The 19,833-nt window shown below is 63.3% G+C and overlaps 1 protein-coding gene across 1 annotated transcript in view; it reads left to right on the forward strand.

The window, feature by feature from the left end:
* Positions 1 to 19,833, forward strand: part of usp18 (ubiquitin specific peptidase 18) — a 119,585-nt gene that overhangs the window by 79,590 nt on the left and 20,162 nt on the right. The window contains exons 8-9 of the mRNA XM_072485454.1: positions 12,167 to 12,343; positions 13,829 to 13,960. Of these exons, the coding sequence (XP_072341555.1) occupies positions 12,167 to 12,343; positions 13,829 to 13,960 (309 nt within the window). The remainder of the gene's footprint in view (positions 1 to 12,166; positions 12,344 to 13,828; positions 13,961 to 19,833) is intronic.

The following is a 19,833-nucleotide window of genomic DNA, read 5'->3' on the forward strand; positions in this document are numbered from 1 at the left end:
CCTCACTCGCCCACCCTCACTCGCCCACCCTCACTCCGCCCACCCTCACTCCACCCACCCTCACTCGCCCACCCTCACTCGCCCACCCTCACTCGCCCACCCTCACTCGCCCACCCTCACTCCGCCCACCCTCACTCCACCCACCCTCACTCGCCCACCCTCACTCGCCCACCCTCACTCGCCCACCCTCACTCCGCCCACCCTCACTCCACCCACCCTCACTCGCCCACCCTCACTCGCCCACCCTCACTCGCCCACCCTCACTCCGCCCACCCTCACTCCACCCACCCTCACTCGCCCACCCTCACTCGCCCACCCTCACTCGCCCACCCACACTCCGCCCACCCACACTCCACCCACCCTCACTCGCCCACCCTCACTCGCCCACCCTCACTCGCCCACCCTCACTCGCCCACCCTCACTCGCCCACCCTCACTCGCCCACCCTCACTCCGCCCACCCACACTCCACCCACCCTCACTCCACCCACCCACACTCCGCCCACCCTCACTCGCCCACCCTCACTCCACCCACCCTCACTCCGCCCACCCACACTCCGCCCACCCTCACTCCACCCACCCTCACTCGCCCACCATCACTCCGCCCACCCTCACTCCACCCACCCTCACTCGCCCACCCTCACTCGCCCACCCTCACTCGCCCACCCTCACTCGCCCACCCTCACTCGCCCACCCTCACTCCGCCCACCCTCACTCGCCCACCCTCACTCGCCCACCCTCACTCGCCCACCCTCACTCGCCCACCCTCACTCACCCACCCTCACTCGCCCACCCTCACTCGCCCACCCTCACTCGCCCACCCTCACTCGCCCACCCTCACTCGCCCACCCTCACTCCGCCCACCCTCACTCCACCCACCCTCACTCGCCCACCCTCACTCCGCCCACCCTCACTCCGCCCACCCTCACTCGCCCACCCTCACTCGCCCACCCTCACTCGCCCACCCTCACTCCACCCACCCTCACTCGCCCACCCTCACTCGCCCACCCTCACTCGCCCACCCTCACTCGCCCACCCTCACTCGCCCACCCTCACTCCGCCCACCCTCACTCCGCCCACCCTCACTCGCCCACCCTCACTCCGCCCACCCTCACTCACCCACCCTCACTCACCCACCCTCACTCGCCCACCCTCACTCGCCCACCCTGACTCCACCCACCCTCACTCGCCCACCCTCACTCCGCCCACCAGCACTCGCCCACCCTCACTCCACCCACCCTCACTCCACCCACCCTCACTCCACCCACCCTCACTCGCCCACCCTCACTCCACCCACCCTCATTCGCCCACCCTCACTCGCCCACCCTCACTCGCCCACCCTCATTCGCCCACCCTCACTCCACCCACCCTCACTCCACCCACCCTCACTCGCCCACCCTCACTCGCCCACCATCACTCGCCCACCCTCACTCGCCCACCCTCATTCGCCCACCCTCACTCGCCCACCCTCACTCCACCCACCCTCACTCGCCCACCCTCACTCGCCCACCCTCACTCGCCCACCCTCACTCGCCCACCCTGACTCCACCCACCCTCACTCGCCCACCCTCACTCGCCCACCCTCACTCGCCCACCCTCACTCCACCCACCCTCACTCCACCCACACTCACTCCACCCACCCTCACTCGCCCACCCTCATTCGCCCACCCTCACTCCTCCCACCCTCACTCCGCCCACCCTCACTCGCCCACCCTCACTCCACCCACCCTCACTCGCCCACCCTCACTCGCCCACCCTCACTCGCCCACCCTCACTCGCCCACCCTCACTCGCCCACCCTCACTCGCCCACCCTCACTCGCCCACCCTCACTCGCCCACCCTCACTCGCCCACCCTCACTCGCCCACCCTCACTCGCCCACCGTCACTCCGCCCACCCTCACTCCGCCCACCCTCACTCCGCCCACCCTCACTCGCCCACCCTCACTCCGCCCACCCTCACTCCGCCCACCCTCACTCACCCACCCTCACTCACCCACCCTCACTCGCCCACCCACACTCCACCCACCCTCACTCCGCCCACCCTCACTCACCCACCCTCACTCGCCCACCCTCACTCCGCCCACCCTCACTCACCCACCCACACTCCGCCCACCCTCACTCCGCCCACCCTCACTCGCCCACCCTCACTCGCCCACCCTCACTCGCCCACCCTCACTCGCCCACCCTCACTCCGCCCACCCTCACTCGCCCACCCTCACTCCGCCCACCCTCACTCCGCCCACCCTCACTCGCCCACCCTCACTCGCCCACCCTCACTCCGCCCACCCTCACTCACCCACCCACACTCCGCCCACCCTCACTCCGCCCACCCTCACTCGCCCACCCTCACTCGCCCATCCTCACTCGCCCATCCTCACTCGCCCACCCTCACTCCACCCTCCCTCACTCCACCCACCCTCACTCGCCCATCCTCACTCGCCCACCCTCACTCGCCCACCCTCACTCCACCCACCCTCACTCCACCCACCCTCACTCCACCCACCCTCACTCGCCCACCCTCACTCCGCCCACCCTCACTCCACCCACCCACACTCGCCCACCCTCACTCGCCCACCCTCACTCGCCCACCCTCACTCACCCACCCTCACTCCACCCTCCCTCACTCCACCCACCCTCACTCGCCCACCCTCACTCCACCCACCCTCACTCGCCCACCCTCACTCGCCCACCCTCACTCACCCACCCTCACTCGCCCACCCTCACTCGCCCACCCTCACTCCACCCACCCTCACTCACCCACCCTCACTCCACCCACCCTCACTCCGCCCACCCTCACTCGCCCACCCTCACTCGCCCACCCTCACTCGCCCACCCTCACTCCACCCTCCCTCACTCGCCCACCCTCACTCGCCCACCCTCACTCGCCCACCCTCACTCGCCCACCCTCACTCACCCACCCTCACTCCGCCCACCCTCACTCCACCCACCCTCACTCGCCCACACTCACTCCGCCCACCCTCACTCGCCCACCCTCACTCGCCCACCCTCACTCGCCCACCCTCACTCGCCCACCCTCACTCGCCCACCCTCACTCGCCCACCCTCACTCCACCCACCCTCACTCCACCCACCCTCACTCACCCACCCTCACTCCACCCACCCTCACCCGCCCACCCACACTCACCCACCCTCACTCGCCCACCCTCACTCACCCACCCTCACTCGCCCACCCTCACTCGCCCACCCTCACTCGCCCACCCTCACTCGCCCACCCTCACTCGCCCACCCTCACTCCACCCACCCTCACTCACCCACCCTCACTCCACCCACCCTCACTCGCCCACCCTCACTCCACCCACCCTCACTCGCCCACCCTCACTCCGCCCACCCTCACTCCGCCCACCCTCACTCCACCCACCCTCACTCCGCCCACCCTCACTCGCCCACCCTCACTCGCCCACCCTCACTCGCCCACCCTCACTCCACCCACCCTCACTCACCCACCCTCACTCCACCCACCCTCACTCCACCCACCCTCACTCGCCCACCCTGACTCCACCCACCCTCACTCGCCCACCCTCACTCCACCCACCCTCACTCGCCCACCCTCACTCCACCCACCCTCACTCGCCCACCCTCACTCCACCCACCCTCACTCACCCACCCTCACTCGCCCACCCTCACTCCGCCCACCCTCACTCCTCCCACCCTCACTCCTCCCACCCTCACTCCGCCCACCCTCACTCCGCCCACCCTCACTCGCCCACCCTCACTCCACCCACCCTCACTCGCCCACCCTCACTCCACCCACCCTCACTCGCCCACCCTCACTCGCCCACCCTCACTCGCCCACCATCACTCGCCCACCCTCACTCCTCCCACCCTCACTCGCCCACCCTCACTCCGCCCACCCTCACTCCGCCCACCCTCACTCGCCCACCCTCACTCCACCCACCCTCACTCCGCCCACCCTCACTCCACCCACCCTCACTCGCCCACCCTCACTCGCCCACCCTCACTCGCCCACCCTCACTCACCCACCCTCACTCCACCCACCCTCACTCGCCCACCCTCACTCGCCCACCCTCACTCCACCCACCCTCACTCCGCCCACCCTCACTCCACCCACCCTCACTCCGCCCACCCTCACTCCACCCACCCTCACTCGCCCACCCTCACTCGCCCACCCTCACTCCACCCACCCTCACTCGCCCACCCTCACTCGCCCACCCTCACTCGCCCACCCTCACTCCACCCACCCTCACTCGCCCATCCTCACTCCACCCACCCTCACCCGCCCACCCTCACTCCACCCACCCTCACTCCGCCCACCCTCACTCCGCCCACCCTCACTCCGCCCACCCTCACTCCGCCCACCCTCACTCGCCCACCCTCACTCGCCCACCCTCACTCGCCCACCCACACTCCGCCCACCCACACTCCACCCACCCTCACTCGCCCACCCTCACTCGCCCACCCTCACTCGCCCACCCTCACTCGCCCACCCTCACTCGCCCACCCTCACTCGCCCACCCTCACTCCGCCCACCCACACTCCGCCCACCCTCACTCCACCCACCCTCACTCGCCCACCCTCACTCGCCCACCCTCACTCGCCCACCCTCACTCCGCCCACCCACACTCCACCCACCCTCACTCCACCCACCCTCACTCGCCCACCCTCACTCGCCCACCCTCACTCGCCCACCCTCACTCGCCCACCCTCACTCGCCCACCCTCACTCCGCCCACCCTCACTCGCCCACCCTCACTCGCCCACCCTCACTCGCCCACCCTCACTCACCCACCCTCACTCACCCACCCTCACTCGCCCACCCTCACTCGCCCACCCTCACTCGCCCACCCTCACTCGCCCACCCTCACTCGCCCACCCTGACTCCACCCACCCTCACTCGCCCACCCTCACTCCTCCCACCCTCACTCCACCCACCCTCACTCCACCCACCCTCACTCGCCCACCCTCACTCGCCCACCATCACTCGCCCACCCTCACTCGCCCACCCTCATTCGCCCACCCTCACTCGCCCACCCTCACTCCACCCACCCTCACTCGCCCACCCTCACTCGCCCACCCTCACTCGCCCACCCTCACTCGCCCACCCTGACTCCACCCACCCTCACTCGCCCACCCTCACTCGCCCACCCTCACTCGCCCACCCTCACTCCACCCACCCTCACTCCACCCACACTCACTCCACCCACCCTCACTCGCCCACCCTCATTCGCCCACCCTCACTCCTCCCACCCTCACTCCGCCCACCCTCACTCGCCCACCCTCACTCCACCCACCCTCACTCGCCCACCCTCACTCGCCCACCCTCACTCGCCCACCCTCACTCGCCCACCCTCACTCGCCCACCCTCACTCGCCCACCCTCACTCGCCCACCCTCACTCGCCCACCCTCACTCGCCCACCCTCACTCGCCCACCCTCACTCGCCCACCCTCACTCGCCCACCCTCACTCGCCCACCCACACTCGCCCACCCTCACTCCGCCCACCCTCACTCACCCACCCTCACTCACCCACCCTCACTCGCCCACCCACACTCCACCCACCCTCACTCGCCCACCCTCACTCACCCACCCTCACTCACCCACCCTCACTCGCCCACCCACACTCCACCCACCCTCACTCGCCCACCCTCACTCACCCACCCTCACTCACCCACCCTCACTCGCCCACCCACACTCCACCCACCCTCACTCGCCCACCCTCACTCACCCACCCTCACTCACCCACCCTCACTCGCCCACCCACACTCCACCCACCCTCACTCGCCCACCCTCACTCACCCACCCTCACTCACCCACCCTCACTCCGCCCACCCTCACTCACCCACCCACACTCCGCCCACCCTCACTCCGCCCACCCTCACTCGCCCACCCTCACTCGCCCACCCTCACTCCGCCCACCCTCACTCACCCACCCACACTCCGCCCACCCTCACTCCGCCCACCCTCACTCGCCCACCCTCACTCGCCCATCCTCACTCGCCCATCCTCACTCGCCCACCCTCACTCCACCCTCCCTCACTCCACCCACCCTCACTCGCCCATCCTCACTCGCCCACCCTCACTCGCCCACCCTCACTCCACCCACCCTCACTCCACCCACCCTCACTCCACCCACCCTCACTCGCCCACCCTCACTCCGCCCACCCTCACTCCACCCACCCACACTCGCCCACCCTCACTCGCCCACCCTGACTCCGCCCACCCTCACTCCTCCCACCCTCACTCCGCCCACCCTCACTCCACCCACCCTGACTCCGCCCACCCTCACTCGCCCACCCTCACTCACCCACCCTCACTCCACCCTCCCTCACTCCACCCACCCTCACTCGCCCACCCTCACTCCACCCACCCTCACTCGCCCACCCTCACTCGCCCACCCTCACTCACCCACCCTCACTCGCCCACCCTCACTCGCCCACCCTCACTCCACCCACCCTCACTCACCCACCCTCACTCCACCCACCCTCACTCCGCCCACCCTCACTCGCCCACCCTCACTCGCCCACCCTCACTCGCCCACCCTCACTCCACCCTCCCTCACTCGCCCACCCTCACTCGCCCACCCTCACCCGCCCACCCTCACTCCGCCCACCCTCACTCGCCCACCCTCACTCGCCCACCCTCACTCGCCCACCCTCACTCGCCCACCCTCACTCCACCCACCCTCACTCGCCCACACTCACTCCGCCCACCCTCACTCGCCCACCCTCACTCGCCCACCCTCACTCGCCCACCCTCACTCGCCCACCCTCACTCGCCCACCCTCACTCGCCCACCCTCACTCCACCCACCCTCACTCCACCCACCCTCACTCACCCACCCTCACTCCACCCACCCTCACTCCACCCACCCTCACTCGCCCACCCTCACTCGCCCACCCTCACTCGCCCACCCTCACTCCGCCCACCCTCACTCACCCGCCCACCCACACTCACCCACCCTCACTCGCCCACCCTCACTCACCCACCCTCACTCGCCCACCCTCACTCGCCCACCCTCACTCACCCACCCTCACTCGCCCACCCTCACTCGCCCACCCTCACTCGCCCACCCTCACTCGCCCACCCTCACTCCACCCACCCTCACTCACCCACCCTCACTCCACCCACCCTCACTCGCCCACCCTCACTCCACCCACCCTCACTCGCCCACCCTCACTCCGCCCACCCTCACTCCGCCCACCCTCACTCCACCCACCCTCACTCCGCCCACCCTCACTCGCCCACCCTCACTCGCCCACCCTCACTCGCCCACCCTCACTCCACCCACCCTCACTCACCCACCCTCACTCCACCCACCCTCACTCCACCCACCCTCACTCGCCCACCCTGACTCCACCCACCCTCACTCGCCCACCCTCACTCCACCCACCCTCACTCGCCCACCCTCACTCGCCCACCCTCACTCCGCCCACCCTCACTCGCCCACCCTCACTCGCCCACCCACACTCACCCACCCTCACTCACCCACCCTCACTCGCCCACCCTCACTCCGCCCACCCTCACTCGCCCACCCTCACTCCACCCACACTCACCCACCCTCACTCGCCCACCCTCACTCGCCCACCCTCACTCACCCACCCTGACTCCACCCACCCTCACTCGCCCACCCTCACTCCACCCACCCTCACTCACCCACCCTCACTCGCCCACCCTCACTCCACCCACCCTCACTCGCCCACCCTGACTCCACCCACCCTCACTCGCCCACCCTCACTCCACCCACCCTCACTCACCCACCCTCACTCGCCCACCCTCACTCCGCCCACCCTCACTCCTCCCACCCTCACTCCTCCCACCCTCACTCCGCCCACCCTCACTCCGCCCACCCTCACTCGCCCACCCTCACTCCACCCACCCTCACTCGCCCACCCTCACTCCACCCACCCTCACTCGCCCACCCTCACTCGCCCACCCTCACTCGCCCACCCTCACTCGCCCACCCTCACTCGCCCACCCTCACTCGCCCACCCTCACTCGCCCACCCTCACTCGCCCACCCTCACTCGCCCACCCTCACTCCACCCACCCTCACTCGCCCACCCTGACTCGCCCACCCTCACTCCTCCCACCCTCACTCGCCCACCCTCACTCCGCCCACCCTCACTCCGCCCACCCTCACTCGCCCACCCTCACTCCACCCACCCTCACTCCTCCCACCCTCACTCCACCCACCCTCACTCCACCCACCCTCACTCCACCCACCCTCACTCCACCCACCCTCACTCCTCCCACCCTCACTCCACCCACCCTCACTCCGCCCACCCTCACTCCGCCCACCCTCACTCGCCCACCCTCACTCCACCCACCCTCACTCCTCCCACCCTCACTCCACCCACCCTCACTCCACCCACCCTCACTCCGCCCACCCTCACTCCTCCCACCCTCACTCGCCCACCCTCACTCCACCCACCCTCACTCCACCCACCCTCACTCCGCCCACCCTCACTCGCCCACCCTCACTCCACCCACCCTCACTCCGCCCACCCTCACTCCACCCACCCTCACTCCACCCACCCTCACTCGCCCACCCTCACTCGCCCACCCTCACTCGCCCACCCTCACTCCACCCACCCTCACTCACCCACCCTCACTCGCCCACCCTCACTCCGCCCACCCTCACTCGCCCACCCTCACTCGCCCACCCTCACTCCACCCACCCTCACTCCACCCACCCTCACTCCACCCACCCTCACTCCACCCACCCTCACTCGCCCACCCTCACTCGCCCACCCTCACTCCGCCCACCCTCACTCGCCCACCCTCACTCACCCACCCTCACTCCGCCCACCCTCACTCGCCCACCCTCACTCCACCCACCCTCACTCGCCCACCCTCACTCCGCCCACCCTCACTCCGCCCACCCTCACTCCTCCCACCCTCACTCGCCCACCCTCACTCACCCACCCTCACTCGCCCACCCTCACTCCACCCACCCTCACTCCTCCCACCCTCACTCGCCCACCCTCACTCCACCCACCCTGACTCCGCCCACCCTCACTCGCCCACCCTCACTCCACCCACCCTCACTCGCCCACCCTCACTCGCCCACCCTCACTCCTCCCACCCTCACTCCGCCCACCCTCACTCCACCCACCCTCACTCGCCCACCCTCACTCGCCCACCCTCACTCCTCCCACCCTCACTCCGCCCACCCTGTCTCCACCCACCCTCACTCGCCTACCCTCACTCGCCCACCCTCACTCCACCCACCCTCACTCCACCCACCCTCACTCCGCCCACCCTCACTCCACCCACCCTCACTCGCCCACCCTCACTCCACCCACCCTCACTCCACCCACCCTCACTCCGCCCACCCTCACTCGCCCACCCTGACTCCGCCCACCCTCACTCGCCCACCCTCACTCCACCCACCCTCACTCGCCCACCATCACTCCACCCACCCTCACTCCGCCCACCCTCACTCCGCCCACCCTGTCTCCACCCACCCTCACTCGCCTACCCTCACTCGCCCACCCTCACTCCACCCACCCTCACTCCACCCACCCTCACTCCACCCACCCTCACTCCACCCACCCTGACTCCGCCCACACTCACTCCGCCCACCCTCACTCGCCTACCCTCACTCGCCCACCCTCACTCCACCCACCCTCACTCCACCCACCCTCACTCCACCCACCCTCACTCCACCCACCCTCACTCCACCCACCCTGACTCCGCCCACCCTCACTCCACCCACCCTCACTCCACCCACCCTCACTCCACCCACCCTCACTCCACCCACCCTCACTCGCCCACCCTCACTCCTCCCACCCTCACTCCGCCCACCCTGTCTCCACCCACCCTCACTCGCCTACCCTCACTCGCCCACCCTCACTCCACCCACCCTCACTCCACCCACCCTCACTCCACCCACCCTCACTCGCCCACCCTCACTCCTCCCACCCTCACTCCGCCCACCCTGTCTCCACCCACCCTCACTCGCCTACCCTCACTCGCCCACCCTCACTCCACCCACCCTCACTCCACCCACCCTCACTCCACCCACCCTCACTCCACCCACCCTGACTCCGCCCACACTCACTCCGCCCACCCTCACTCGCCTACCCTCACTCGCCCACCCTCACTCCACCCACCCTCACTCCACCCACCCTCACTCCACCCACCCTCACTCGCCCACCCTCACTCCGCCCACCCTCACTCCACCCACCCTCACTCCACCCACCCTCACTCGCCCACCCTCACTCCTCCCACCCTCACTCCGCCCACCCTCACTCCACCCACCCTCACTCGCCCACCCTCACTCACCCACCCTCACTCGCCCACCCTCACTCCACCCGCCCTCACTCACCCACCCTCACTCCGCCCACCCTCACTCCACCCACCCTCACTCACCCACCCTCACTCCGCCCACCCTCACTCCACCCACCCTCACTCCACCCGCCCTCACTCACCCACCCTCACTCCGCCCACCCTCACTCCACCCACCCTCACTCCTCCCAGCCTCACTCACCCACCCTCACTCGCCCACCCTCACTCCACCCGCCCTCACTCACCCACCCTCACTCCGCCCACCCTCACTCCACCCACCCTCACTCCACCCACCCTCACTCCTCCCACCCTCACTCCGCCCACCCTCACTCCACCCACCCTCACTCCGCCCACCCTCACTCCACCCGCCCTCACTCACCCACCCTCACTCCGCCCACCCTCACTCCACCCACCCTCACTCCACCCACCCTCACTCCACCCACCCTCACTCCACCCGCCCTCACTCACCCACCCTCACTCCGCCCACCCTCACTCCACCCACCCTCACTCCACCCACCCTCACTCCTCCCACCCTCACTCCACCCACCCTCACTCCACCCACCCTCACTCCTCCCACCCTCACTCCACCCACCCTCACTCCTCCCACCCTCACTCACCCACCCTCACTCCCCCACCCTCACTCACCCACCCTCACTCGCCCACCCTCACTCGCCTACCCTCACTCACCCACCCTCACTCGCCCACCCTCACTCACCCACCCTCACTCGCCCACCCTCACTCGCCTACCCTCACTCACCCACCCTCACTCACCCGCCCTCACTCACCCACCCTCACTCGCCCACCCTCACTCTGCCCCTCACTCCGCCCACCCTCACTCGCCCACCCTCACTCGCCCACCCTCACTCCGCCCACCCTCACTCCGCCCACCCTCACTCACCCACCCTCACTCGCCCACCCTCACTCGCCCACCCTCACCCGCCCACCCTCACTCCGCCCACCCTCATTCCACCCACCCTCACTCCGCCCACCCTCACTCGCCCACCATCACTCGCCCACCATCACTCGCCCACCCTCACTCGCCCACCCTCACTCACCCACCCTCACTCGCCCACCCTCACTCGCCCACCCTCACTCGCCCACCCTCACTCGCCCACCCTCACTCGCCCACCCTCACTCGCCCACCCTCACTCGCCCACCCTCACTCGCCCACCCTCACTCCGCCCACCCTCACTCCACCCACCCTCACTCGCCCACCCTCACTCGCCCACCCTCACTCGCCCTCCCTCACTCCGCCCACCCTCACTCCGCCCACCCTCACTCGCCCACCCTCACTCCACCCGCCCTCACTCGCCCACCCTCACTCCACCCACCCTCGCTCCGTCCACCCTCGCTCTGCTCACCTTATATTCCACCCGCCTGGTACCCAGCTCCCAGAGGTGAACAGTAAATATCGAACCTCTACAGCTGCTCTCCCATGAGGTTCGCCATCGCTCTGGCTGTGGGAATTGAGGTGCAAGAGTCAGTAGTCAGACAGGAGGCACCTTTGGATTAGCGGGTCCATGTAATGCTCCCTATTTATGCTGGACACTGCATGCAGACTGGCTGTGCTGCCTCTCCATCTTGCTGTGTTCCTCTGGCTTAACTTACATATTTAACATTGACGGAGAGAAGTCCGTTCCTCAAGCAATCAGAGAGAGAGGGAGATCACAGAGTGCTCACATTCCCCTTGTGCTGACCTCGAACCACATTCTTATCCCACTCCATTATCCCGAATCACACCTGGGAATTCTGGCTTTGCTAAATTGGAGGAATGTTTGAAGCGAGTTAGTGTTCATGAACGGCATGATTCCTTCAGTAATCCCTATATTCCCGCTGTTAACAGCAGTTGGGATTCTCTCCCTCACACCGACCTTAATCCGTGCCTTTGTCTGATGTTTCCAGGGTTTCAACATTGTCGCACTCCCTGAGATTCTCAATCTGCAACTGAATCGATTTCGTGCTGCACCCTCCATGAGCTGTTTCACTGAGAAAATCTACAGCATAGTGAAATTTCCTGAAATCATGAACCTCAACGGTCTTCCAATCTCGGAAAAGACGCAGGAATGTGGAATTGGCCAGGTCAGTGTCCTGCACCAGACCCTGTCTGAAACATCTTTGATCTGGCAGCTTATCAAATGCCTATCTGAACTCCAATATAGCTTCATCCATCAAAAACCTCTAATGAATGAACAAAACATGATTTTCTTTTCACAAAACCATGTTGACTCTGCCTGATTTCATGATTTAATAACTATCCTGCTATTACCTCCTGATTAATGGATTCTAGCACTTTCCCTATGACAGATTTTTGATAACTGCCTGTTTCCTGCGTTCTACCTCTCTCCATTCTCGATTAGTGCGCAGAGATTTAAAAATCCGCTGGGACCTGGATAATATTGGAAGATCACTACCAATACCTCTACTATATCTGCAGCCAAAGCTTTTAAACTCTAGGTTGAAAACCATCAGGTCCAGTGGAGTCATCAACCTTCTCAGAAAGCTTTCCTGAACAATTGTGATTTATGTTCCTCCCTTCTTTTTAACTCCTATTTTTAAGTAAACCTCTACATTTAAGACAGATGCAAAATACCTGTTCATTGCTTTCTGCATGGACCATACTATGAGGATCCGCCGCTCCCACTGCAAGCTCCGTTCCGGCTCTGAGCAGATGTTCTAAACTCTGGCACCGTGCAGGCAACACAGCGTCTCACTCTTTGCTGCAGAGAGCCCTGTCAATCGCCCCTAAACTGTCCCCTACTACCACTACATTCCTTTTGCTCCCCCAATTTGATTGGCTCCCTGTACCACGGAGCCAGGGTCAGTTTACTCATCCACCCTCTCGAGGATGCAAGAGCCTTGAACCTGTTGGACAATTGCAAGGACAGTTTCTCCTCTACTCCTACCTTCACGATTCCCATACGTGCCTCACTCGCATCACACCCTTCTGGCCCTGGCTACTGATCAAATGAGGAAACTGATCATCAGGGGCGAGACCGCCTCCTGGAACATTGTGTCAAGATAACTTTCCCCCTCCTTGATGCATCACAGTCTGGTTTTGGACTCCAGCTCATCTAGAACTCCTCGACCTGCAGACACTTATTACAAATGTAGTTACCGAGGATCACAAAGGTGTCCACCACAATGTGGCGGCACGGTAACACAGTGGTTAGCACTGTTGCTTCACTGCGCCATGGTCCCAGGTTCAATTCCCGGCTTGGGTGACTGTGCGGAGTCTGCACGTTCTCCCCGTGTCTGCGCGGGTTTCCTCCGGGTGCTCCGGTTTCCTCCCACAAGTCCCGAAAGACGTGCATGTTGGGTGAATTGGACATTCTGAATTCGTCCTCCGTGTACCCGAACAGGCGCCGGAGTGTGGTGACTAGGGGAGTTTTGCAGTAACTTCATTGCAGTGTTAATGTAAACCTACTTGTGACAATAAAAAATATTATTTTTTCTATAGGTGGGAAGGTGCAGTTGATATAGAAATTCAGCCGTGATTAAATTGAATGTACTGTTCGGAAGGGCTGAATGGCCGATGCCTTATGCTATAGTATCTTGTTTCCACAGGAATATTGGCACTATCAGCTATACGCAGTCCTGGCCCATTATGGGTCCGCATTCTTTGGGCATTACACTGTGTATGTGAAGTCTTTCAAAGACTCTAAGTGGTACCACATCGATGATTCCAGGGTGTGCCAGGTAAGAATTCAGCTGAAACAGGACATGGGCAAGTGGAAGGCCATAAGATACAGGAGCAGAATTAGGCAATTCGGCCCATCGAGTCTGCTCATCCCCATTCCCCTGCCTTCTCCCCATAACCCCTAATCTTATTAATGACAAAATTCCCTTCTTAATCAAGACCACCAGATTTGTGCTTGAGCTGCTGTTACCTACAGTCTACAGACCAAGAGCTGGAAGATGGAATTAGACAGATTGGTCCTTTCTTAGAACATGGGAACTAGGAGCAGGAGTAGGCAATTTAGCCTTTCGACCCGATCCACCGTTCAAAACAATCACAGCCGATCTCACCATGAAGAGAAGACATCCTGCTCGGAAAAATGTCAATTCAGTGACTGGTACTGTGCAGTTAGTGCCGAATACTTTGTAAAGAGATATTTACTGGTCCTTTTACGTAAGAACTAGGAGCAGGAGTAGGCCATCTGGCCCCTCTAGCCTGCTGCGCCATTCAATGAGATCATGGCTGATCTTTTGTGGACTCAGCTCCACATTCCGGCCCGAACAACATAACCCTTAATCCCTTTATTCTTCAAAAAAACGATCTATCTTTATCTTAAAAACATTTAATGAAGGAGCCTCTACTGCTTCACTGGGCAAGGAATTCCATAGATTCACAACCCTTTGGGTGAAGAAGTTCCGCGTAAACTCAGTCCTAAATCTACTTCCCCTTATTTTGAGGCTATGCCCCCTAGTTCTGCTTTCACCCGCCAGTGGAAACAACCTGCCCGCATCTATCCTATCTATTCCCTTCATAATCTTATGTTTCTATAAGATCCCCCCTCATCCTTCTAAATTCCAACGAGTACAGTCCCAGTCTACTCAACCTCTCCTCGTAATCCAACCCCTTCAGCTCTGGGATTAACCTAGTGAATCTCCTCTGCACACCCTCCAGTGCCAGTACGTCCTTTCTCAAGTAAGGAGACCAATACTGAACACAATACTCCAGGTGTGGCCTCACTAACACCTTATACAATTGCAGCAGAACCTCCCTAGTCTTAAACTCCATCCCTCTGGCAATGACGGGCAAAACTCCATTTGCCTTCTTAATCACCTGTTGCACCTGAAAACCAACTTTTTGCAACTCATGCACTAGCACACCCAGGTCTCTCTGCACAGCAGCATGTTTTAATATTTTATCATTTAAATAATAATCCCTTTTGCTGTTATTTCTACCAAAATGGATAACCTCACAATTGTCAACATTGTATTCCATCTGCCAGACCCTAGCCCATTCACTTAGCCTATCCAAATCCCTCTGCAGACTTCCAGTATCCTCTGCACTTTTTGCTTTACCACTTATCTTAGTGTCGTCTGCAAACTTGGACACATTGCCCTTGGGCCCCAACTCCAAATCATCGATGAAAATTGTGAACAGTTGTGGATGGTTTGCTATTTGGGAAACAATTTTATTCTCAATTCCCAAAATATACATCAGCATCCAGCCGCACATCAGCATCCAGCCCCACCCTGAAACATCAGCATCCTGCCCCACATCAGCATCCAGCCGCACATCAGCATCCAGCCCCACATCAGCATCCAGCCCCACATCAGCATCCAGCCCCACCCTGAAACATCAGCATCCTGCCCCACATCAGCATCCTGCCCCACATCAGCATCCAGCCCCACATCAGCATCCAGCCCCACATCAGCATCCAGCCCCACATCAGCATCCAGCCTCACATCAGCATCCAGCCCCACATCAGCATCCAGCCCCACATCAGCATCCAGCCCCACATCAGCATCCAGCCTCACATCAGCATCCAGCCCCACATCAGCATCCAGCCCCACATCAGCATCCAGCCTCACATCAGCATCCAGCCCCACATCAGCATCCAGCCCCACATCAGCATCCTGCCCCACATCAGCATCCAGCCCCACATCAGCATCCAGCCCCAGATCAGCATCCAGCCCCACATCAGCATCCTGCCCCACCCTGAAACATCAGCATCCTGCCCCACATCAGCATCCAGCCCCACATCAGCATCCAGCCTCACATCAGCATCCAGCCCCACATCAGCATTCTGCCCCACATCAGCATCCAGCCCCACATCAGCATCCAGCCCCACATCAGCATCCAGCCCCACATCAGCATCCAGCCCCACATCAGCATCCAGCCCCACATCAGCATCCTGCCCCACATCAGCATTCTGCCCCACATCAGCATCCAGCCTCACATCAGCATCCAGCCCCACATCAGCATCCTGCCCCACATCAGCATCCAGCCCCACATCAGCATCCAGCCCCACCCTGAAACATCAGCATCCTGCCCCACATCAGCATCCAGCCCCACATCAGCATCCTGCCCCACATCAGCATCCTGCCCCACATCAGCATCCAGCCCCACATCAGCATCCTGCCCCACATCAGCATCCAGCCCCACATCAGCATCCAGCCCCACCCTGAAACATCAGCATCCTGCCCCACATCAGCATCCTGCCCCACATCAGCATCCTGCCCCACATCAGCATCCAGCCCCACCCTGAAACATCAGCATCCTGCCCCACATCAGCATCCAGCCCCACATCAGCATCCAGCCCCACATCAGCATCCAGCCCCACCCTGAAACATCAGCATCCTGCCCCACATCAGCATCCAGCCCCACATCAGCATCCAGCCCCACATCAGCATCCAGCCCCACATCAGCATCCAGCCCCACATCAGCATCCTCCCCACATCAGCATCCAGCCCCACATCAGCATCCAGCCCCACCCTGAAACATCAGCATCCTGCCCCACATCAGCATCCAGCCCCACCCTGAAACATCAGCATCCTGCCCCACATCAGCATCCAGCCCCACATCAGCATCCTGCCCCACCCTGAAACATCAGCATCCTGCCCCACATCAGCATCCTGCCCCACATCAGCATCCTGCCCCACATCAGCATCCTGCCCCACATCAGCATCCTGCCCCACATCAGCATCCAGCCCCACATCAGCATCCAGCCCCACATCAGCATCCAGCCCCACATCAGCATCCTGCCCCACATCAGCATCCAGCCCCACATCAGCATCCAGCCCCACCCTGAAACATCAGCATCCAGCCCCACATCAGCATCCTGCCCCACATCAGCATCCTGCCCCACCCTGAAACATCAGCATCCTGCCCCACATCAGCATCCAGCCCCACATCAGCATCCTGCCCCACCCTGAAACATCAGCATCCTGCCCCACATCAGCATCCAGCCGCACATCAGCATCCAGCCCCACATCAGCATCCTGCCCCACATCAGCATCCTGCCCCACCCTGAAACATCAGCATCCAGTTCCACATCAGCATCCAGCCCCACATCAGCATCCAGCCTCACATCAGCATCCTGCCCCACATCAGCATCCTGCCCCACCCTGAAACATCAGCATCCAGCCCCACATCAGCATCCTGCCCCACCCTGAAACATCAGCATCCAGTTCCACATCAGCATCCAGCCCCACATCAGCATCCAGCCTCACATCAGCATCCAGCCCCACATCAGCATCCTGCCCCACATCAGCATCCAGCCCCACATCAGCATCCTGCCCCACATCAGCATCCAGCCCCACATCAGCATCCAGCCCCACATCAGCATCCTGCCCCACCCTGAAACATCAGCATCCAGCCCCACATCAGCATCCTGCCCCACCCTGAAACATCAGCATCCAGTTCCACATCAGCATCCAGCCCCACATCAGCATCCAGCCTCACATCAGCATCCAGCCCCACATCAGCATCCTGCCCCACATCAGCATCCAGCCCCACATCAGCATCCTGCCCCACATCAGCATCCTGCCCCACATCAGCATCCTGCCCCACCCTGAAACAACAGCATCCAGCCCCACATCAGCATCCAGCCCCACCCTGAAACATCAGCATCCTGCCCCACATCAGCATCCAGCCCCACATCAGCATCCTGCCCCACATCAGCATCCAGCCCCACATCAGCATCCAGCCCCACATCAGCATCCTGCCCCACATCAGCATCCAGCCCCACCCTGAAACATCAGCATCCAGCCCCACATCAGCATCCAGCCCCACATCAGCATCCAGCCCCACCCTGAAACATCAGCATCCAGCCCCACATCAGCATCCAGCCCCACATCAGCATCCTGCCCCACCCTGAAACAACAGCATCCAGCCCCACATCAGCATCCTGCCCCACATCAGCATCCTGCCCCACATCAGCATCCTCCCCACATCAGCATCCAGCCCCACATCAGCATCCTGCCCCACATCAGCATCCAGCCCCACATCAGCATCCTGCCCCACATCAGCATCCAGCCCCACATCAGCATCCAGCCCCACATCAGCATCCTGCCCCACATCAGCATCCAGCCCCACCCTGAAACATCAGCATCCTGCCCCACATCAGCATCCAGCCCCACATCAGCATCCTGCCCCACATCAGCATCCTGCCCCACATCAGCATCCTGCCCCACATCAGCATCCTGCCCCACATCAGCATCCAGCCCCACATCAGCATCCTGCCCCACATCAGCATCCAGCCACACATCAGCATCCAGCCCCACATCAGCATCCTGCCCCACATCAGCATCCTGCCCCACATCAGCATCCTGCCCCACATCAGCATCCAGCCACACATCAGCATCCTGCCCCACCCTGAAACATCAGCATCCAGCCCCACATCAGCATCCTGCCCCACATCAGCATCCTGCCCCACATCAGCATCCTGCCCCACATCAGCATCCAGCCTCACATCAGCATCCTGCCCCACCCTGAAACATCAGCATCCTGCCCCACATCAGCATCCAGCCCCATCCTGAAACATCAGCATCCAGCACCACATCAGCATCCTGCCCCACATCAGCATCCAGCCCAACATCAGCATCCACACACCCCCTGCCCTTCCTCACCCACCCTGTCCTTCCTTACCCATCCCCTGCCCTCCCACAGCCACCACCTGCCCTTCCACACCCACGCCCTGCCCTTCCTCACCCACCCCTTGCCCTTCCTCACCCACCCTCTGCCCTTCCTCACCCACCCCTTGCCCTCCCACAGCCACCACCTGCCCTTCTACACTCACCCTTGCCCTTCCTCACCCCCATCCTGCCCTTCCTCACCCACCCTCTGCCCTTCCACACCCACCCCCTGCCCATCCACACCCACCCCTTGCCCCTCCCCACCCACCCCCTGCCCCTCCTCACCCACCCCCCTGCCCCTCCTCACCCACATCCTGCCCTTCCTCACCCACCCCCTGTCCTTCCACACCCACCCCCTGCCCTTCCACACCCACCCCTGCCCCTCCTCACCCACCACCTGCCCTTCCTCACACACCCCCTTCCCTTCGACCCCCACCACCTGCCCTTCCTCACCCACCCCTGCCCTTCCACACCACCCCCTGCCCTTTCACGCCCACCCCCTGCCCTTCCACACACACCCCCTGCCGTTTTACACACACGCCCTGCCCTTCCTCACACACCCCCTGCCTTCCCACCCCCACCCCCTGCCCTCCCACCCCCACCCCCTGCCCTTCCACACACCCCCTGCCCTCCCACCCCCTGCCCTTCCACACACACCCTGCCCTCCCACCCCCACCCCTGCCCTTCCCCACACACCCCCTGCCCTCCCACCTCTGCCCTTCCTCACCCACCCCTGCCCTTCCTCACCCACTCCCTGCCCTTCCTCACCCCCCCTGCCCTTCCACACACACACCCTGCCCTTCCACACCCTCCCCTGCCCTTCCACACCCACCCCTGCCCTTCCACCCCCACTCCCTGCCGATCCTCAGCCACCCCTGCCCTTCCATACACACCCCCTTCCCCTCCACCCCCACCCCATGCCCTTCCACACCCACAGCCTGCCCTTCCACACCAACGCCTGCCCTTCCACACCACCCCGGCCC

Source organism: Scyliorhinus torazame, chromosome 19 (genome assembly GCF_047496885.1).
Source record: "Scyliorhinus torazame isolate Kashiwa2021f chromosome 19, sScyTor2.1, whole genome shotgun sequence".
Classification (NCBI taxonomy): Eukaryota; Metazoa; Chordata; class Chondrichthyes; order Carcharhiniformes; family Scyliorhinidae; genus Scyliorhinus; species Scyliorhinus torazame.